This window comes from Nycticebus coucang, chromosome 1 (genome assembly GCF_027406575.1).
Source record: "Nycticebus coucang isolate mNycCou1 chromosome 1, mNycCou1.pri, whole genome shotgun sequence".
In the NCBI taxonomy this organism is placed as follows: domain Eukaryota; kingdom Metazoa; phylum Chordata; class Mammalia; order Primates; family Lorisidae; genus Nycticebus; species Nycticebus coucang.
Genome location: NC_069780.1, coordinates 106,981,605 through 107,003,577, shown reverse-complemented (window position 1 = coordinate 107,003,577; position 21,973 = coordinate 106,981,605). Strand labels below are relative to the sequence as shown.

General features: G+C 48.3%; 1 protein-coding gene across 5 annotated transcripts in view; it reads right to left on the bottom strand.

The window, feature by feature from the left end:
* MFAP3L (microfibril associated protein 3 like) overlaps positions 1 to 21,543 on the bottom strand; it is a 28,856-nt gene extending 7,313 nt beyond the window's left edge. The window contains exons 1-4 of one of the 5 annotated variants that reach the window (XM_053585610.1): positions 18,719 to 18,772; positions 17,547 to 17,645; positions 17,333 to 17,469; positions 5,466 to 5,889 (exon numbers count right to left, since the gene is read on the bottom strand). In XM_053585610.1, coding sequence (XP_053441585.1) covers positions 5,466 to 5,847 — 382 coding nt within the window. In that variant the 5' untranslated portion in view covers positions 5,848 to 5,889; positions 17,333 to 17,469; positions 17,547 to 17,645; positions 18,719 to 18,772. Of the gene's footprint in view, positions 1 to 5,465; positions 5,890 to 17,332; positions 17,470 to 17,546; positions 17,646 to 18,718; positions 18,856 to 19,551; positions 19,637 to 21,095 lie in introns of those variants that run through there. The other 4 variants (XM_053585619.1, XM_053585592.1, XM_053585626.1 and 1 more) reach the window with 4 other exon arrangements.
* Positions 21,544 to 21,973: the final 430 nt, after the last annotated feature.

Sequence of the window (21,973 nt, the reverse complement as noted above, 5' to 3'; positions counted from 1 at the left end):
GGTCCATCTCAGGTTTTGGGGTGTTCTAAGGGGCCAGGAGTTACTTTTCTGTGAAAGCACCAGAGTTAGGTGGCACCTGTGGCTCAAAGGGGTAGGGCGCCAGCCCCATATGCTGGAGGTGGTGGGTTCAAACCTAGCCCCGGCCAAAAAACTGCAAAAAAATAAAGCACCTGAGTTCTCTAAGCCAATAAGAGAAAACCCTCCAGAGGGCTGGGGCAACTTAACTCATAGTTTCCTTTGAAGCATCTGTTACTATGCTGTACTATTACTGTTCGCTCTCCTCCTGGCCATGAGTTTTAATTCTAATAAAAAGTATATTTCAAGGGCTGACTGTGGTGGCTCACACCTGTAATTCTAGCATTCTGGGAGGCTGAGGCTAGTGGATCTCCTGCACTCAGGTGTTCAAGACCAGCCTGAGCAAAAGTGAGACCCCATCTCTAAAAATACAGCCGGGAATTGTGGTGGGTGCCTATAGTCCCAGCTACTAGAGAGGCTGAGACAAGGGAGAGGATTGCTTTGAGCCCAAGAGTTTGAGGTTGCTGTGAGCTATGACTTCATGGCACCCTACCAAGGATGACAAAGTGAAACTGTGTCTCAAAAAAGGTCTATTTCCCCAAAGCAACTTTTTCTTTATTTTGGACAGTCTCAGTATGTGCCCTGGCTAGAGTGCTGTGAATTTGTCATAGATCACAGCAACCTCAAGCTTTTGGGCTCAAGATCCTCCTGCCTCTGCCTCCCAGAGTTCTGGGATTGCAGATGTAAGCCACTGTGCCCTGCTTTTCTTTAAGTATTTCAAGAATCTAAGAAGCTGGCTCAGCACCTATAGCACAGTGGTTACGGTGCTAGTCACATACACCGAAGTTGGTGGGTTCGAAACCAGCCCAGGCCAGCTCAAACAATGACAACAGCAACAAAAATTATCCAGGTGTTGTGGCAGGCGCTTGTAGTCCCAGCTACTTGGGAGGCTGAGGCAAGATAATTGCGTAAGCCCAAGAGTTTGAGGTTGCTGTGAGCTGTGACGCCATGGCACTCTACCGAGGGTGACATAGTAGGACTCTGTCTCAAAAAAAAAAAAAAAAAAAAAAGGAATCTCAGAAGCACCAGGTGTGATGACTCACTTCTGTAATCGCAGCACTCTGGGAGGCAAGGCAGGATCAGAGCTTGAGCTCAGGAGTTCCAGACCAGCCTAAGCAAGAGCGAGACTCTGTCTGTACTAAATATAAAAAAATTAGCTGGGCATGGTGGCAAGAATCTATAGTCCCAGCTATCAGGAGGCTGAGGCAGGAGGATCACTTGAGCCTAGGAATTTAGAGGTTGCTTGTGAGGTATGTTGATGCTATGGCATACTACCCAGGGCGACAGTGAGACTGTTTTAAAAAAATAAAAAAAGTAACCCACAACCTATACTTCAGATTTTAGCCTAGGTTGCCTGGAAAAACCTTAATGAATGTAAGAAAAGTAAGGCCATGAAAAAAGTCTCTTTATGATAGTGTTCCCTCCTGGGGATGTAGTCCCAGCACTTTCCTCTGTAAGAGGCTGTGACCTTGGTGGGTCCTATGAAGAACAGTGGTTGAGTGGAACTGCTATGCTCCCTGTAGGGGCAGGTGCACAGGGCATGGCATAACATCACAGTAAGGGGATTAAGTCAGGCAGACCCCCAGCAAAGACAGAGACCATGGACAGCACCAGGTTGCTGCAATCCATCAACAGCAGCAAGAGATTCTGTGGCACAAGGGTGACTGTGACTCGGTGCTAAGACAACATGTGACAGCATCAGAGCTGTCACTTCTGACCAAATTCCTGCCATACAAAAATGAGTGGCATCGACACATCATGGCACTGGAGGACCACAGGGAAAGTAACGGCATGGCCTGCAAAGGTTCTGTGATTATAGCTTCTGCCGAAATTCTAAACTCTTCCAGCTTCTGGGGGATCACTAAACATTAAAAATTAACATCACACATAAACACTTAAGCTCCGAGAATTTCTTTCAAATTACTTATTTGAGGAAAAAGGCTTTTTCCTGAAAGACCTCTTTCTGTGAATGTGTCCGTGCAAACACAGTGATGTGTGGTTTGTCTGTATTCTCAAAGAATGGCAGAGATTAACACCCTACTTGTGACCTGTTGTTAGATACTTAGACTCTCACACTTCACACACATGATTTTCTGGGAGGAGAGTTCAATTTGCCAAAACAAGTATGTTATTTTCTTGAAACTGACTTAAAAATATTCCTGTGATGAAGAGTTCCAATACATGTTTATGCAAACATAAATGCAATACATTCCCTTGACTCAGCACCACACTGAACTGGCACTCACCAAATAGACACAAAATGTGTGCATGTGTGTTTGCAGCTAGAACACAAAATACAGACTTAGCTCAGCTTTCAGCCCAGGAATGTGGGGATGGAAGAATTCCGCTGCTCATAATCTGCTATTTTGGATTAAAAGGTATTCACATATGAAAAGACCCTACTGTCTTTTTATTTCCTGGAAAAAGAAATATTTGTTCCTCTAGCTAATTTGAACTGGTAATCTTAATTTTTGTAAAAAAGTGCCAATCCAGCCTGAGCAAGAGCAAGACCCAGGCTCTACTAAAAATAGAAAAACTGAGGCAAGACAATTGCTTGGGCTCAAGAATTTGAGGTTCCTGTGAGCTATGACACCACGGGACTCTAGCCAGGGCACAGAGTGAGATTCTGTCTCAAAAAAAAAAAAAAAAAAGAAAGAAAGAAAAGACAGGAAACTAAAAATAACCTCTCATTGTCACACTTACTATAAGGATTAGAAATAATATGTGTAACTTGGTGCCAGGGCTCCCTAAATGGCAACAGTTGTTAATAAAAGTTGCATTAATGTTGCTAATTTGGCTGTAGCAGTAAGTCCCATCACAGCCCTAGCTCCAGCAACTTTGTGTGATTTCTCATACTGTATTCAATTGCCTTGACATTTAAACTTCTAGCCCATTGGCCTGAAAACTGAAATTTCTGTCCTTGTTATGACTTAATATGGGCATGTCCCCTGAAAGAAAGAAGGTTAAGACTGGTTTGTCTCACAGGGCACTCCAGCACCCCAAGTCCAATACTGTTGGACTGCTTCTGCACTGCCTGGTTGTCAGCTATAAGGCCTTGTGCATTAGGCCAAGCTGCTCCTGCTCTGAACTTACTATTATTATGCATCATAATTACAAAAGCTGAGCTGGGACATCAAGCATCAGCATCACAAGTTCTTTTTAAAGATCAAAAGTACATCTTCCCTAGGAGGTCTAAAACAGCTAGCTAATTTATGAGCAGGACTGCTGACAGGATGAGGGTGCTGAACTCTGACAGAGCAGCCCTCTGTGCCCAGCAGTCTCCATGGGCCACCAGCCTGGGATTTGCCCACACGCTGCTGCCTCTAGACTGGCTGAGCAGCCAGTTAAGAGGAAGCCAAGCAGGCAGATGCCTCTCGGCTTTAGCTCAGTGCCCTTCCTCCTCATGTCAGAATGGAGAAGCAAGGTGCTGGCCAGGCAGCCTGCCTGTGCTCACTGGGCCTTTCCATTAGGTCACTGAGCTTGTCTCTCCAAAGCAGTAAGGCACCACTCTGGGTCAATACTCAAAATGCTGCGACTGAAATTCAGGCCCTGTACTCTGCTGTCCCATAGATTTCCTTCTCCCTAGGACCCGGGGGTCCAGTCCCTAGTCCTGACTCCTCAGCACCCCAAGATAACCTCTGCATCAGGGTCCATGTGAAAGGTGGGTCCAGGTCTGCAGCCTTTGGTCCCCTCAACACCCCAGCAGCATCTAGCCCCACAGGAAGACCTGGCCAGTATGGACAGGGCAGGTGTGTCTCTGTCACCATAGTTACTGCCTCCCCAGTGTGACGTCACTGCCAAGTGACCTGCAATCAGGAAGAAGGGAGGCCAGCTGTGGGTTGGGAGTGCTCCTCTCTCATCTTTCCACTGTCAGTAGTGAAGGTTCTGGGCATAGCCCCTTAGGGATAGCAGAGTTCTAGGCAGGTCTTAAAAAAAGGGTATTTGCGCCATAATGTCTTCATGATACCTTCTGATTTAAACTGTCTGTGGTCCCCCAGTCCTACTTGGTGGGGAGGTCCACTGTGCAAGTTCAGCATGATTCATCATCTGTAATACTGTCTCTGCACGACCTTGAAGGGCTCATTGAAAGCACCATAGAGGACAGTGGCCTGCAGCCCAAGCCTTCGGGTGCAGCTGGGGGCCTGGAGCATGTAGCTCACCCACCAGAGGATCCCCCTAAGGGAAGAGGTCATTAGCCTCTGCTCGTTTTCCAGAGCAGTTAAGATAAAATGAGGCAAAGATATTAAAAATGTAGGTTCTCCTGGAGCAGCTCTGTCCCACAGAGAGAGCTGTTGGCTTGCGGGGAGAGGGGGGGAGTGAGAGGAGCAAGAAGCTGCTCCATGAGAACTACAGTCTCTTCACTGTCTGGCCACCTCCATCTACAGTGAAGGCCCAGCAGAGAGGATTAACTCCTTCCAGTTGACCAGATCAGGCTTGGGTTCCCAGACAAGTACTTCTCATACGGAAAACAAGAAATGTACTGATCCCTGGCAAGAACCAGTCCTCTTGACCTAGAGTCAAAGGAAGCTGGGTGCTTCAGAAGGTAAGACACCCACTGATTTTGGCCAGAAACTCATTCATTAAAGACCAGGCTCTCCTACGGCACTGGGTCACACCTCATCACTATAACACATCCTCCCTCCTTCTCAGCCCATCTGGAAACTTTGGGACACAGCTTGAGACTGAGAACTTGCACAGACTTTTTTTTTTTTTTTTTTTTGTAGAGACAGAGTCTCACTTTACCACCCTCGGTAGAGTGCCACGGCGTCACACGGCTCACAGCAACCTCCAGCTCTTGGGCTTATGTGATTCTCTTGCCTCAGCCTCCCGAGCAGCTGGGACTACAGGCGCCCGCCACAACGCCCAGCTATTTTTTTTGTTGTTGCAGTTTGGCTGGGGCCGTGTTTGAACCCACCACCCTTGGCATATGGGGCCGGCGCCCTACTCACTGAGCCACAGGCGCCGCCCCGCACAGACTTTTTAAAGACATGTGATCTTTACACCAAAGTCAATGAATTAAACTGATACAAACAACCACTCTGTTCATCCGAGCCCTGTCCATGAAAGAAAACAGAACTCTCTTATAATGGAATAGATATTCAGGAAAAATCTGCTTTGCATTCGTCTCTATGATGTCTTTAATATGCAATACATCACTGATATTACCAAATTCCGAAAGGCCCCTTAAAAGACTTCCATGTTTGCCTTTTGTCATCTGAATTAGTGAGTGAAAAAATGAATTACCACCTCGAACCCTTAAGGATATGTATGGTCTCTGTTACCTTACAAAAATGAGACAAAATGAGATTTGTAAGTGACTCAGGTGAGAATCACTAACACTCCGGGTGCTGGCTGCAGAGCCCCCCATCTGACATGGTCTGAATGCCTACCTCCTCCCCACTCCTTCTCTGACTCCTCTTCTTCTAGCAGCTTGCCACCAGAGTGGTACCACCAGAAGTGCGGGTCAGGGACGCCGTAGACACTGCAGTTAATCAAGGCACTGCTCCCCTCCCTGGCGATAACGTGGTCAGTCCTGGCAATGACAACAGGCATGGAGCCTGGGACCACGGCCGTGCTGTTCAAAGTGCTGTTGGTCACATTCGCAGCTGTAGCCAGAGTGGATGCTAGGACCAAAAAGGGCACAGAAGGTGGAAAGCGCATAGTTGGATGGCTCTCAGACAGAGCCATCGCTTCTGTTTGCTCTGTAAGGCAAAGGAGGGACGGTCTGCAATGGGGTTGGTGCCTGGTGACACAGTTCAGAGGCCACAGCATAGCCCCATCCTGGATCCAGACAGGTAACACTCGATTAAGAACCTGTTTACAAAACAAAATAATACATATATATGTTAGAATAAAAACTGTGAAAATTTATTTTTGAAAATAAAGAAATGTATTGGCCAGTGCGGTGGCTTACACCTGTAATTCAAGCACTCTGGGAGGCAAAGGTACGGATCCCTTGAGCTCAGAAGCTTTGAGACCAGCCTAAGCAAGAGCCAGACCCCATCTCTACAAAAAATAGAAAAACTAGCTGGATGTGGTGGTGGGCACCTATAGTCCCAGCTACTAGTGAGGTTGAGGCAGGAGGAACGCTTAGGTCCAAGAGTTTGAGGTTGCTGTGAGCTATGATACTACAGCACTCTACCCAGGGTGATAGAGTGAGACTCTGTCTCACAAAATAAATAAATAAATAAAGCAGTGCATTAACACTAACAAATTATCATTGTTTTAGTAAGAATTCCTTCTATCTCATATGTTGCCCTTTCAGTTCAGAATTAAAAAGAAAAAATATTGGCTCGGCACCTGTGGCTCAAGCGGCTAAGGCGCCAGCCACATACACCCGAGCTGGCAGGTTCGAATTCAGCCTGGGCCCGCCAAACAACAATGACAGCTGCAACCAAAAAATAGCTGGGTGTTTTGGTGGGTGCCTGTAGTCCCAGCTACTTGGAAGGAGGCAGGAGGATCACTTCAGCCCAGGAGTTGGTAGGTTGCTGTGAGCTGTGATGCCACAGCACTCTACCCAGGGCGACAGCTTGAGAATGTGTCTCAAAAAAAAAAAAAAAGAAAAAGAAAGAAAGAAAAGAAATATTATGTGCAGGGCACCCCACCAGCGCTTAGGGATGTGAAACCCACAGGCAGGCTGACTCGCCAATGGTCTCAGTGTGTTCTCTGGGTGCTGTGGCTTGAAGGCAGGTAGGAAGAAGGGGGGGGCGGTTAGACAGCATGGGTGACACCTACAGCGATGTCTGTTGACTGCCCACCTAGTATCCATTTCTTCGCCTACCCCCATGCTCAGAGGTTCTATCCTTTCCACTTCTAAGTGGTTCTATCCTTGCCACACCAAACACCTGACACTCCTCCCTGGCAGACAGCCTGGCATTTCTTAGTCCTGTGTTGAGCAGACTTATCCTCAGTCATAGGGACAGGTCCTGGATGGTGGGAACTCTCACACATAATTCTGCAGGATTTCCCTAGCACCAGGCACCCCTGATATCACTTGTACATCTGCCCTGTGAAGCTTAGTTTAGCTGGGATCTAAAGGTAATTGTTTAAGTGAGTTACAACCTGTGGCCGGAAGAACATAAGATACCCCTTGACTTTGGACGTTGATGAAATGTTCTGCAAATTCAGTTTTTGCAGCTTGTCATATTGGGATCTAATAGCCAGCATCACACAAAGTTTAGTTAGTGACAATTTAATGCTCAGGAAGACACCTGAGGCACTCATGAGTAAATCATAAGTAATAATTGGGCAGCTTAAAATCCAGTCCTTCTGAACGCAAGAACAAAAATCAAAGATTTCAAAACCAGCCTTTAACAAAAGCAATAACAGACAAATTGTTAAGCTTTATGTGTCAGCTTGTGTCTTTTGGGAAAACTTTATCAGACTTATTTTCTCTAAGTAGGACAAAAGAGAACATTTAACAAGCCTCAGATGTTCTTTCTTTAATTTGACCATTTCCCCACATCCCAACCATTGTATTTTATCTAAAAGTGATTAATAAGGTAAAATGCTTTGAGTTTTTTTTTTTTATTGTTTCTCTACCTATAATCGACAAGACTATTGCCTGTGTATTTCTGGAGCTGGAAGGAAAAGGGCCTCTTGTGTAAGGGTGTTTAGAACTAAATGAATATACATTGTTTTTTCTTGGCAGTGTTAATGCAGGCATTGCCTTCTTTGAGGAATAATTTGCATAGTTACACAATGGGATTTTGTTGCAACCCGTCCTGAGAGCTGCCTCTATTTTCAGTTGTGTGGGAATGACCATCCCGGCGCCAAAGCAGCCTTCTGGAAGAAAAGACATTCCTGCTCAGCTATTTCGGGAAGCTGAGGCAAGGGAATTGCCTAAGCCCAGGAGTTGGAGGTTGCCGTGAGCTGTGTGACGTCCAACCTGGTATGAATTGGAGAGAGGGACAAAAATACTCATTAAAGTATAAATGCTAACTTTTAGAAACGGGTTAGCCAACTGAAGCCTTTTTAGTTATTAATATATTTCTGCAACCTCCTTTCCCATCTATTTTACTGCATTGAAAATATCTAGGATCATAAACAAAAATTAAAAATGTTTTGTAATTTTTAAGAAAAATTATGGCAATAAAAATTCAACTGGCCCATTGTGTATCACCTAACATCTTTCAAAATCAATTTATAGTGAGACTTTGGGTAGTTAAGGTTATCTCTGAATACAGACTATGAGAATCTAAAGTTAAGGACCAACAAATACATGGATCAAGAACATTGCTGCCAGCTGGGTGAGGTGGCTCACACCTGTATCCCAGCACTCTGGAAGGTCAAGGCAGGTGGATCTCTTGAGCTCAGGAGTTTGAGACCAGCTTGAGCAAGAGACCCTGTTGCCGGGGGGCGCCTGTGGCTCAGTGAGTAGGGCGCCGGCCCCATATGCCGAGGGTGGTGGGTTCAAACCCAGCCCCGGCCAAACTGCAACAACAACAAAAAAATAGCCGGGCGTTGTGGCGGGCGCCTGTAGTCCCAGCTGCTCGGGAGGCTGAGGCAAGAGAATCGCGTAAGCCCAAGAGTTAGAGGTTGCTGTGAGCCGTGTGACGCCACAGCACTCTACCGGAGGGCGGTACAGTGAGACTCTGTCTCTACAAAAAAAAAAAAAAAAAAAGAGACCCTGTTGCTAACAAAGATGGAAAAACTAGTCAGGCTTGGTGGCGGGCACATATAGTCCCAGCTACTCCGGAGGCTGAGGCAAGAGGATCACTTGCACCTAGGAGTTTGAGGTTGTTGTGAGCTATGATACCACAGCACTCTACTCAGGGTGATAGAATGAGACTCTGTCTCAAAAGAGAAAGTTCCTACGGCAATTACTGCAGTCCTGAATTAAATCATTTAAGCAATAAATAAATCAACTACATTTTATCTCAGTGTCCAAAGTCATTCTGGACAAAGTCACACGGCTGTCCTTCCTCGCCCCTTCTTCCCCATGTACTGGGGTCTGTTTATGTAGAGATGCTCGATGCTTCTCACTTCACAAAGGACACCCAAATGAGACACGGAGATGGCAAAGGCAAGTGTGATCATCGCAACAAAGCATGAAAGGGCGCTGCTTTTAGGAGCACCCAGAGGGGATCAGTTCAATTCAATCAATTACACACGAACTGAGAAATGACCCTGTGCCCCACACGGCGGTGGCAGAAAGGGATGGGTAAGACTCCACCTTGCCACTGACCACCCAGGGTCCAGCAGGGGAATGAGTGAGGTCAGCCAGCAGCTTTAAGGTAGGGTGACAACTGTCCCAACAGAGGGGCATCACGGACACACAGGAGAAGTGACCTAAGTCATGTGGAAAAGGCAGGAGGAATTCCTGGCAGAAGTGACAAATTCCTTGTCCCTAAGTGACGAGAGAAGCAGGCAGATCTGCTGAAGTGGAGCTGTGTCTTTGGGGAGTATTCTCTACGCGGAAAACGCGGTATTATTGTGAGAGGAAATGCAACAGCCCACCTAATTTATATTTCAGAATGGGGAACCGCCCTCACTCACTCCCCTACTGTGGTGGTTTGATTGAGGCCATTCAGTCACAACACAGCTACTTGATCTCCCAGTGTTTCTTCTTTCATCACAAGAAAACTTCATCTAGACGCTGGAGAGGGTGACCAAGTCGCTTTTCCTCTTTCCTATTTTACTGGCCTATCATCATACAGTGGGACTGCACCGTTTCTCTGTGTCCTGCCAGTGAAGTGTTTGCACTGGCTCTTTGAGAGCCAGATCTCAGAAAGGAAAGACAGGCAGAGAGGGGATCTCGTAATTCACACTCTGCTGGATTAAATTCTTAAGAGCATGACCATAACTTCCCAGCACTTACGATTTCCCAAATACTGCCACAGGCACCGTCCCCTCCCGGCCTCAGTCTGAGGCAGGGCCAACGTGTGCAATCTGCCTACAGGACAGGGCAGGAATCGGGGTCCAGGCTGGAACACACAGGTGACTGCCTAAAGGCCACATATCTAAACCATCATATCATTATTTTAGAATTCTGTACTTAAGAGCAAAGCTTTTCAGAATTTAGTTGGCTCTTAATAATCTTCTAGCTTACTTTAGTGCACATCTTAAGGTCAGTCTTTGACCAAAGTTATGTGTTTTTCAATGTGACAATATGGTAAATTATCCAAATTAAACAAAACCACCAGATAAAAGTTGAAAATAGGGATTCAATAGTTCACACATACAATTTTTTCTTTTGTGAGACAGAATCTCACTCTGTCACCCTCAGTAGAGTGCTGTGGCATCATCATAGCTCACAGCAACCTCAAACTCCTGGACTCAAGTGGCCCTCCTGCCTCAGCCTCCTATATAGCTGGGACCACAGGTGCCTGCCACAAGGCCCAGCTAGTTTTTCTATTTTTAGTAGAAATGGGGTCTGGCTCTTGCTCAGGCTGGTCTTGAACTCCTGAGCTTTAGCCATCCATCTCCCAGAGTGCTGGGCATGAACCACGCCTGGTCCCTCATATAATTTGTTGTTGTTGTTGCAGTTTTGTTTTGTTTTGGCCAGGGCTGGGTTCGAACCTGCCACCCTCGGTACATGGGACCAGCGCCCTACTCCCTGAACCACAGGAGCTGCCCCCTCATATAATTTTTGAAGGAATGGACTTTGCTTTCCTCTCAGCTCGTGCTGGGAGAACCCCTGCCAGGCTGAGCACACTCCCCAGAGTTTGCAGTGAGTGCTCAGCTTGGCAGTAGGCTTTTCCTATGTGATAAAAACAATTAGGAGCCAGTCATATCGGTTAAACTGAACACAAAGTATTTATGAAGCTACTCTTATCAGGTTAGTAACCATTACTGAAGAGATTTTAAAAAGTTTAAGACCAGGTCTTTACTCCAAAGATGCTTAGAGTCTTGGTGATACCTACATTCAAAGTAATAAATAATTATGCACTAAACTAGGTGAATGCCACAGAAATTCAGAGGAGGGCAGACTGGAAAGGTCACAGAATGTTCCCTGGTGTTGGCCAGAATCTGAAGGATAAATAAAGGAGATAAGATAGTTTTCTCTACAGGAGAAATGACTTAGTTCAGATAAGTAAAGGTAAAAATAAACATGGCACACTAATAAAAATCCGTGTTACCATATGTTTTTGCAAAGTTCATACTGTGGAGGTGCTGTGTGTGCCATCTCAAGGACCCTGCGGTGTCAGGGCACTCCCCCAAAAATCCGACTCACAAGGACTTTGGGGCAGGAAAGACCCATTACTTAGGAGGCAAAAACATCCCAGTGAGAGAGACAGCAGCCAAAACTTAGAGGCAGGGATGAGACACACCACTGCAGGTCCCGGGTTCAGATGCACAGGGACACACTCAGTCCCCACGAAGGTGAGAGGGAGTCAGAGCCCCGCAGGTCCCGGGTTCAGATGCACAGGGACGCACTCAGTCCCCATGAAGGTGAGAGGGAGTCAGAGCCCCACAGGTCCCGGATTCAGATGCACAGGGATGCACTCAGTCCCCACGAAGGTGAGAGGGAGTCAGAGCCCTGCAGGTCCCGGGTTCAGATGCACAGGGACACACTCAGTCCCCACGAAGGTGAGAGGGAGTCAGAGTCCTGCAGGTCCTTGGGTATAGGGGCAAAGGGAAATGTTCAGCCCCACAAAGGCAAAGGACTTGTAATATTCAAATGTTTTTTGGGAATAAAACTTCAAGTTCCTCAAGAGTGTTTTGAAAAGGAGAAAACCAGAGTACCTTTAGGAGGTCTAATGAGAACTAGACCCAGACACCAAAGAATTGAGGGCTGTCCAAACCATGAAGAAAAACAAATACCTTTGGACTTGGGGCTGCCTGCAGAGCGGTGCACAGACGGCAGGGAGAGGGGCTCAGAGAGGCAGTCAGCTATTTATAGGAGAGCACTCAGGTTACTGGAAGTTTAAACACTGACAGCCATCCTAAGGTTTCACAGGCCTAAAAGGACATCTTAGGTAAAACTGGGGGCAAACACTAACACCATCTTCACTCCAACACCTTCCCTTGCTAAGGGCCAGGGAAAACGGGGTTTTCATTTTGGAGCAGTCATGAGCATCTACCTATCTCCTTGCTGGACAGCCTGGTCTTCACCAGGGAGAACTAACTATCTGAATTAGCTCCAGCCTGTGCCCCAGGTGGGTGGGCCTGTCAATGGATAATTCCAGAACACCTTGCTCCAGGCCATATTATTTCCTCAAGAAGCAAACATTCCCTTTATGCTCTTCCTCCCACCATCAGCAAACTCCAACCCTCAGTGAAAGGAAAGGGTTGGGATTATATTTAAATATCTGCTCAGGACACTTTCCTCTTTCTGGCTGATTATAAAGAGTGCATTTCAGCCCAGTCTCCAAGTGAGTTATGGTCTCAGCACAGAATTAAGAAAGTTCCTCCCTACTCCCTGCCCCCCCCCCCCACTTATTTTCTTTCATTCTGTGACAGAAGCACTGGGAGCCATCAGGGAATTAATTCTATCTTTCTTTTCTGCCTCTTGCAAAGTCTGTACCCTGTGATGATCCGGTCTCAACTCTTTCCCTCACTCTGGGCTCTGCTGGCTTTAAGACCTTCTGGCTAAGTGTAGGTGGGAAGTGAGTCACTCTGCCCACAAGCCCTCAGGACAGGACACCTTCGCATTTCTGCAGTACCTGACATGGACACAGGAGTTGTCCCAAATGCCTCCTTTCCTTCTGTTCCCAGATAAACAAATCCATCACCCAGTCCTAGTGATCTCGCTCCCAGACACCTGGCAAATTTGGTGCTTGTCACCTCCAGAGGGTCTTCTCAACCAGACTCCTTGCTCTTCCCCCTGGCTCTGCTCCTGCTGGCCTCCAACCCACAAGCCACTTTGTTACTAAAGTCAGCTGACTGTTTTAAAAAGATCTGATCTAGGACATATCCCATTAGGACTTATCCCACATCTACAACTGTCCATAGTGCAAACAGGAGCCCTCCCCGAGGTCTGACTCCCCTCCGCCTATTTAAGCACATCTTTGGGGGCTCTCCATGGCACTGCTATGCCCTGCTGACAACCCACATCTGCCAAGCCCCCACTGGGTTTTGATGTCTGGGTCCAAAAGCCCTCTTGGACACCTATTGGAGCCCAGACACTCTTTCCACTGATAACATTTCCTCATAACTTCATATTTTCACTGTAATTGTCTTTTTACCACCAGATGATAAGATCTCAGCTTGTCAGTATTTGTTGAGAGAATCAACATGTTAATGAAGGAACAGGAAGGGCAGGAGGCCTTGAGAGAGGCTGGACAGGGTGTATGGGGATGCAGTCATGAGGAAAAGCAGACCACCCTGAGAGAACACCATGGACCTAGCTCAGAACTCGGGGAAGCAGAGGACAAATTCTCCCACAAAGAGCAATAAAGAAGCATGGGCTCTGATTCAAGCAGAAGACACAGAAAGATAAATAAATACATGAAACAAAGTATCTTTAAAAAAAAAGGGAGCAGATTTGAGAGGTAGGTGGTTTACACTGAGCTAGTTAGAATGGCATTGTGGGAAGCAACACCTCCATCTCCATAGAAGGATTTTTTGGGGAACAAAAATCTTATGAAGTAAAGCTAATGGAAGCCACACAATACAGTTTTGTGTCTATTCAGGTAAATTTGAACCAAGTCTTACCATTGTTTCAGGTATTTGTATTTACCGTTTCCAGTATAAGCCCTGGGCTTCCTTCAGCACACTGAAAAATATGCTTTTCTCCTACCAATTTTTCCTCACATATAATTCAGTTCAATTCGGAGCCCCCTGGAACACTAAGGCAGCGGATTTCTCTTCATTTTAGGTTTCCTAGATACACAGAGATGTCAACTCAACCAGAGGATGAATTTTTTTTTGAGACAAAGTCTCACTCTATCACCCTGGGTAAAGTGCTGTGGCATTATCATAGCTCACAGCAACCTCAAAATCCTGGACTCAAGAGATCCACCTGCCTTGGCCTCCCAGAGTGCTGGGATTACAAGTGCAAGCCACCATGCCAGGCCCTGGGGATGAATTTTTACAGGGCTGATATTGAGGCCTTGGACCTAGAAGGGGCTAACTCAATCTGTTAGGAAAGGATGACTGCATTTTTCTTACATTTAAATTGGGAGGTTAGGTCATCTATAGCTGTCACCCACTCTCCACCCGCCAATACAGTGCCCACAGATAATTGGTGGTGGCCACTTCTCAGTTGAAATAGGAGAAACCAACAGGCCCATGTGAAATCTCAACATTCTCAAGTGAATCACGTTGAATTTGAGCGGTCCGGCTCTCTGCCCATGTGTACAGGCAGTGGGACAGGTGACTACTGCTAGGGACAACCAGCAGAGACAAAGCCAATAAAATGTGACTTGACCCTTCTGCTTTACTTTCTCTATCACAAATTATGAATAAAAGTCTCCTCAAGCTGTTAGCTGCACATATACGAACACACATACAGTCCTGTCATCTGAGAGCAATTCAGATAGCTGAGAATTATAACACTGGCTCCAGGCCCCTGTGGGCCATGCAACACCTCTGGTCAGCTCCCCTGAATTTCACAAAGCTGCCCTATGAAATTCAGGGCTATGTGTTGCTGTTTTTTTCTTTTTTTTTTTTAAGCTGCCCTGTGAAATTTGGGGCTGCATGTTGCTTTTTTTTTTTTTTTTTTAAGTAAAATAAATATAGCAGCAGTCCATTCATTTTATGCTGCTATTTAAAAATTCTTAGCTGGTCCCATTGTTTATCTATAATAGGATAAAACCCAAACTTCTTAGTCATGACATGGAGCTCGTTACCATGAAAAGGCGACTCAATTTGCCTCTCCCTATCCTGTTTCCCACCACACCAAATCTTTCTCTGTGTGTTGGGCGCTCCTATAATCTCTATAACCCGTTAACACAAACTCTGTGACTTTACACAAATTTGTTATCTGGCAGTTCGGTGGCATAGAAGTTCAACGTGTCTTAACGAGCTAAAACCAAGGCATTGGTTGGGTTCTGCTCCTTCTGGAGGCTCCAGAGGAGAATGTTTCCTGGCCTTTGACAGCTTAAGAGGCTTCCTGTATTCCTCACGTCCTGGCCCCTGACCATCTAAAAGTCAGCGACAGCCAGTTGCGTCTTTCTCACAGGGTATCACTCTGACATGTTGTAGGAACCCTTGGAAGTACTCTGGGCCCACCCAGATAATCCAGACTGCAAAGTTCAAGGTAGACATCTCTGGGGGTGACTGACTGTTCTACCTGTCATAACAGTGTTTCTTCCACCTGGAGAGTCCCTTCTCTGCTTGGAAGACTTTTTTTTTTTTTATTTTTGGCCGGGGCTGGGCCTGAACCCGCCACCTCTGGCATATGGGACCGGTGCCCCACCTGTTGAGCCACAGGCGCCGCCCTGCTTGGAAGACTTTTACCAATTCCTCAGGCATTCCTTAAGATCCTACAGAAATGTCACCACTGGCATGAGTCCCTCTTCCCCAGTCCCTTCTGTCCCACCACCTTCTCATCTCTTTGGTTCCAAGTGCACACATCTCTAGAGCACTTATCTTGTACTGTAATTTATTTGTCCTCAAGCGTATCTCTCCAGCTAGACTGTGACTCACTGTGTCTTATTCACTTTTGCAGCCTTGGAGGCCTAACTGTAAAAGTTTGTGGTGGGAAAAGAATTAAAGTGATATTTTAATGAATAAAGACCTCAGGTGGAGGCAAAGGCAAGACTAATAAATTCACAGGGCTTCTTTCTGGAGCGTAACTTAACAAACTATTTGTGACAGTGCTTAACTGGTTACCATCACATAACTAACCAAACACCTTGTAGTTATCTTTTAGCCATTCCAGGGAGCTGTTAGAGCAAACTTGAAACCAACCATTTCCACCTTAAGGCTATTTCTAACTTTACTGTGATATGCCATGGCTTATAAAATCTAGTCACCTGGGCTTGGCTACAAAAGTTAGAAGCCAAGTTTGTCTAGTGATATTATCTGCGTAATTTCTGAATTCCAAAAATAAATAAATAAATTACACTTTCCTAACAACTCTGACTGGGCTGTGTTGGAGTTTAAAACCAAGTTGGCTTCAATACTTATTTGGTATTTCAGTAGCTGGAATATCTTGCATTTAAAAAATAGAACTAAAAAGTCCAAATTAAGCAAAATTTAAATAGCCTCGAGTATTTAAACTGCAATCCAAAAAAGGAGTTGAATAAATTAAGGACACATGAATGGGGGGGGGGGCAGGATCTAATTTTAAAGGCCCTAGTTTGCTATGAATGTCTCAAGTCACTAACAATACCACGTCTTATAGGAACTTAAAACACATGAAAATACAAATCCCGTGCCTATCAGCTGAGTGTCAGAAACCCAACAGTTAAGTACTAAACAGAAGAAATTATCACCTGTTTTTTATAACTTGAATATAAAGTCTACTTTGTTATTTTTTTCTTGATTAACAATAATAAAAGACCCTTTTCAAACTAACTCCTATTGGCTTTGTTAGCTTTAGGTTAGGGAATACGGAATTTTTGAAAGCAAGGGTAGGGTGTACATAAGATTTTGGTTAAATTTCATCGTCTTGCCTACCACTGAGAAAATATTTAGAATTTTTGGATCAACAAGTGGGCCAATTGATTGGTGCTAAACCTCACATTCACAAAAGGTAAGCTGAGGACTAGCTGCTACCTCTAGATCAGAAGAGCCCACAGCAAAGGGCAGCCTGTACCCTCACGTGGGAGTGAGGCCTAAGAACTTGAGGCCTGCTGAACAGGACAAACCACGTATACACTGCAGGTGTTCGTGGCAGATGGTAAACTTGACACATTTTTATAGAAAAGGGAAACACAGTTACTCAATATTTGTGTTTTGTGATGGGGTTTTCAAGCTTCTAAATGGATTTATGTATATACATATATATTTGTGTGTGTGTATATATATACACATTTTGTTTTTGGTGCCCTGGTGTCATTATAGCCCACAGCAACCTCAAACTCCTGGGTTCAAGTGATCCTCCTGCCTCAGACTCCCCAGTAGCTGGGACAACAGCTACTTTTAGTAAAGATGGGGTCTCACTCCTGCTTGGCCTCCCAGAGTACTAGAATTATAGGACTGAGCATATACCGGAGGTCGCAGGTTCAAACCCAGCCCTGGCCAAAAAACTGCAAAAAAAAAAAAAAAAAAGTATTTAGAAATACATTTTGTAACAATGAACATCACCAATGAGACTATGTGGCTAAAAGAGAGGACTGCAGGTCTAAATGCAAAAAGATGGTAACCCTGTTGCTGCTACTGTTGTCTGGATGGTTCAAGTCTTTCCTGTTACTAAATCTGTTACCTGTAAACATGGTCCTAGAGAACTCTGGGAAATCACACAGTGCCTGGAATCACAGGTGGGGCAATTTCAGTCTTAAAGGCTGTTTCCGACCCAATGCAAAGTCAATGCCTTTCTGAAGTCTACCAAGGTCTTCAAAACTGCAAACAAGAAGTTTTGTAAATAAGCTTAATAAATAAAACAACTGAGCCCACTGAGCCCACTAAATGGCACTTACAGAAAACAGGCTTGAGAACTTAGCTTCAGTTTGCAGGTTGAAGTAGTCCTCAACTAGAACAAGGATTAATTGTCTTGTTCCCCATTAGATCCAACAATCCTAGAAGTGTTAATGGTACCAAACGTTTTAGGAAGAAACAACAGAAGAAACACAGCAGGACCCACAAATTCCATTTTCTGTGTAAGTAAAATGTCAGAACTACATTGTTCTAACATCTGCTCTCTTGAAATGTTTTTCCATCCTGCACTTCATCCTCAACAATTTTACTATGTTCAGCATAGTAGCAACTGAAAAAAAAAGTGTTTCATCTAGAAACAAAAGTGAGAAAACTACAAAAAAAAAATCGCGGTTTTGTAATGCTGGGTTCCAGGTTTTTGATACAAAGTTAGGATAATGCAAAAAAAAAGATTGCCACAGTAACCAAACTTTTCAGTTACTAAGTCTTAAAAACGATGACAATTCGACCGTCATAGATGGTTTTCCACACTGTGAGCAAATATCGTCCCTGCAACCTTCTTCCTTTTTTTTTTTGCTAACTAACTTTATAAATCTTGCAACGTGCGAGTCAAGATTTCTTTGGTGATTAGGCTTAAAATAAATTGGTCCTGTAATTCCTTCTTTTTTTTTCTTTTAACGCCGACAAGGCCCGTTTCCCCATTTGGCGCTGGGAAGCAATTCGTGTCAACTTGCGGTGCAGTCAAATGCGACAAACTCCTCCAGTTCCAGCCGCGATGCCTGGCGCCCCCGCAGCACCGGGACGCGGCACCCTCCGGACACCGAACCCGCAGGCTCGGCCTCCCGCGGCGGCCACTACACCCTGCTTCCCCTCGGGAGGAAACTGAGGCACGGCCCACCGGGAGAACCCGCTCCCGGCGAAGGCCCCGCCGCTCTCCGCCGCCCCTTCCCCTGGGAGGCAAGTGGGCAGCGCGCAGTGGACACCGCGTCCTCCATGGGAAGGCCACCGCATGGTCCCCAGCCCTCCGACCCCGCCTCGCAAAGATCTCAGAGCCTCCAAAGACCCCAAGGAGCCGCAGCCGGGAACTGACGGCGCCTCCCCGCGCTTAGCCCTCGCCGGCCGAGCGCCGAAAGTTCCGCGGCTAGGGCGGCAATGTGGCCTCCCACCAGGTGCGCGGCCACGCGTCCCGCGCTATCCCCGCGCTCCTGCCTCTCACCTGACGCCGCCGCGCAGCTCAGGCGGCCGCCGCGCGCCCCCCGCCATGGCCGGCCCGAAGCTGCCCCGCGCCCCGCTCCGCAGCGCTTGCCACTAGCCGGCTGCCTCCGCCAGCGCCTCGCAGCTTTGCGGGCTGCGCCGCGGGCGAGCAGAGTGCGGAGCTCCCGCCCACCGCAGCGGCGGCTGGGCCGAGCATGCCCAGTCGGCGCCGGAGGATCCGGGCCGGGTACTGCCGGTTTTTTGCAGCAGCAGCGGGCGGAGTCGGGCGACAGCGGAGACGGGGAGGAGCCTGCGGGGGTCGAGGCGGAGCCCGGGAGGGGCCTGCGGAGGAGGCGGGGCAACAGCGGAGCAGGAAGGGGCGGGGAGGGGCGGAGCTGGGGCGGGGCCCGGTGCCCTGACATGGCCCCCGGCCTGACGGTAGCGGGACTGTCACTGTGCGCCGTATCCGGCTCCCTCCGCATCATTGAGACTCGCGTCACGGGGCACAGACGGGGCTCCCCAGGCAGCTCCCGCGCCGCACACCCAACCGTGTCTGTGCATCTGCCGCGTCCCCAACAGGGGCCGCCCGGCTTGCGCGCCCTTGGTCTCAAGCGTCGAGAACGCAAAGCTCAAGACAGAAGCGCCGGAAGACACACGGCTAGACGTCCGCGGGCCTTCTGCCTGACGGGTTCCAGAAAATTTTATTTCTTATTATTTCAGTTTCTAGACTCTCTATAATGAACATTAAGTTGATATTTTGATAAGAAAAAATAAGATTATTCTAAAATTAGTTTTCAAATATCTGCAGAAGTTCCATTGCATAACCTTGCAATGCGAACGTTTTCTTCCCCCTACCTTTTATTCATTTTTTTTTAAGAAGTGAGAGAAACCCTGTTTCCGTGGCGAGGCCAGACTTCCCCACTCCTCAGCAACTGAAGCCTCGGTCTCGGCTCCTCTTCCCGCCCACCTCCTACCGCCAGGCTCCTCCTTCCACTCGCCTCCATCCCGCCCCCTTGTGCCCCTCCTCGGCTCCCGGCCCCTAATTCCGCCTGCTCCTCCTCTCGCCCTGCGTCCGCCCCCCACCCCGCTCCTCCGTTACCGAGTCGACTCCACCTCCTCCCCGCTCCCCTCTCGGTCTCCACCTCCGCTTCCTCCAGCCCCAGCTCCTCCTCCTCTCCTTCCGCTCAGTCCCTTCCCCTTCTCCCCCACCCTCGGTCCTCCTCCACTTGGCACCACCTCCGCCCACGGCCACACCCCGCCTACTTCTTCCTGACGCCTCTGCTCCTACTCATCCTCCACCCCGGCTCCTCCCCTGGGCTCTCGCTCCGCCCCACACCCTCCCCCCTTCCTTCTCCACCCGCTTCCACCTCCACCCAGTCTCCGTCCCCGCCCCCTTCTCTGGCCCCCTGCTAGTTGGAGTCCTAGGCTTCTCCATCACCAGCTTCTCCTCCTACGACTCCTCCGCTCCCGGGCCCTCCTCTGCCCAGCATCTCTTCCCGGGCTTCCCAGGACTTCCTCCATCCCAGTTCCTTTACGCCAATCTTCCGGCCACGCCACACCTCCTTCTTCCCTTCATCCCAGGATCTTCATTCGCCCCCGACTTCCCCGCCTCCTGCCCCCTATACTCTTCCTCATGCCCTCTTCGCCCCCACTTCACTCCTCCTACGCCCCGCCTCCTCTCCTGGCTCCTTCGCCTCTGGCTCCGCCTCCTACACTACTCCCCGCTCTTCCTCGGCCACCTCTTCAGTGCCTCCCCTGCCTCCTCTGCCCAGCTTCCTCCCCGGGCTTCTACTCCTAGCTGCTCTTGGCCCGCCCTCCGGCCATTGCCTGCCTCGCTCCAGAAACGTCCTCCGTCTTCATCCCTATCCTCCTTCTTACTCCCCACCCTCCTCCTCCTGGCTCCTCCCCCTTCTCTTCCTCAGTTCTCCTGCCTCCTCTTCCCCGCTGCACCGCCTCTCCTCCCCTCTGCACCGCCTCCTCCTTCTTTCTGCCCCACTTGTCTTCTGCCCTTCTTCCTCCCCTACGCCCCACCGCCTCCTCTCTGCCCCGCCTCGCTTCCTCCCCTCTGCACCGCCTCCTTCTCCTCTCTGCCCTGCCTCTCTTCCCCTCTGTACCGCCACCTCCTCCTCCCTGCCCCGCCTCTCCTCCCCTCTGCCCCGCCTCCTCCCGTCTGCCCCGCCTCCTCCTCCTCCTCCTCTCTGCCCCGCCTCTTCTCCCCGCCCTGCACCGCCTCCTCCACTCTGTACCGCCTCCTCCTCCTCTCTTATCCGCCTCTCTTCTCCCCACTGCCCCGCCTCCTCTGGGCTCCTCCCCCGTCTCATCTCAGCCAGCCCCTGCCACGCCCCTCCCGCCCTCCACTCCGCACCGCCCTCTTTTTAGATTGTGGCAATAACCCGGACCGGTGGACCATTCGCACTGCCGCGTCTGGTGGTTCCCGCAGCGAGTCTGAGCATGTTCCGCGCCGGCTCAGGATTGCTGTCCAGGAGAGAGGCGGTTCGGAGCGACTCCCAGTCGCTCTCTTCTGCGTCCCTGGCGCCCCGAGTGGAGTAGTGCCTGCGCCCGGCGTTCGAGGTCATACCTGCAGAAGTGGGACGGGAGCCACTGAGCATGCTCCGGGCGAGCGGGACCGGCGCCTGGCGCCGGGTGCCCGCGAGCGCTCGTCACGACGTCCACGCTCCCGGGCCGGGGATGCGCGACGCCGGCAAGTGGGCGGCCACCCCGCGCTGAGGCCGAGTGGCGGCGGGTGCGTGGCCTCCGACTGATGAATGAGTCAGAGCCAGGTGTCCAAATCATTTCTTAACTGGAGTCTTCTGGCATCTCGAATTACACCACACTTTAGTCAAAGTATTTTTCGGCCTTTCAAGAAAACCCTTTTTAAAAAATATTTTTTAAAAATAAAGTAGTTGATAAACGTTATTTATAAGTGCAGCAGAGCCCTAACTTTTTGCCTCTTTTATTGAATAGTAAATCTCTGTTTCCGCTCTCAAATTATCCTTCAGTATTAATTATATTCCCTTCTCTCTCCTCTCCTGGCTCCCTTTGAAATTCTTGAGAACCTGCACACGCGCTCCTGCTGCACCAGACACACTACAGGACGCGTGGGGAATTTGCTTTTAATCCTCCTTGCAGAAGAGAAGACTGAAATGGAGAAAAGTCACAGGAGAAAGATTTTACAGATTTGAACTTAGTAAACTCAGAGAGCCTCTCAGTGAATGAATTATAAATGAATGATAAACATTTAAAGTTCATAAAAAATTCTCGAGGTGTAGCGCAGTGG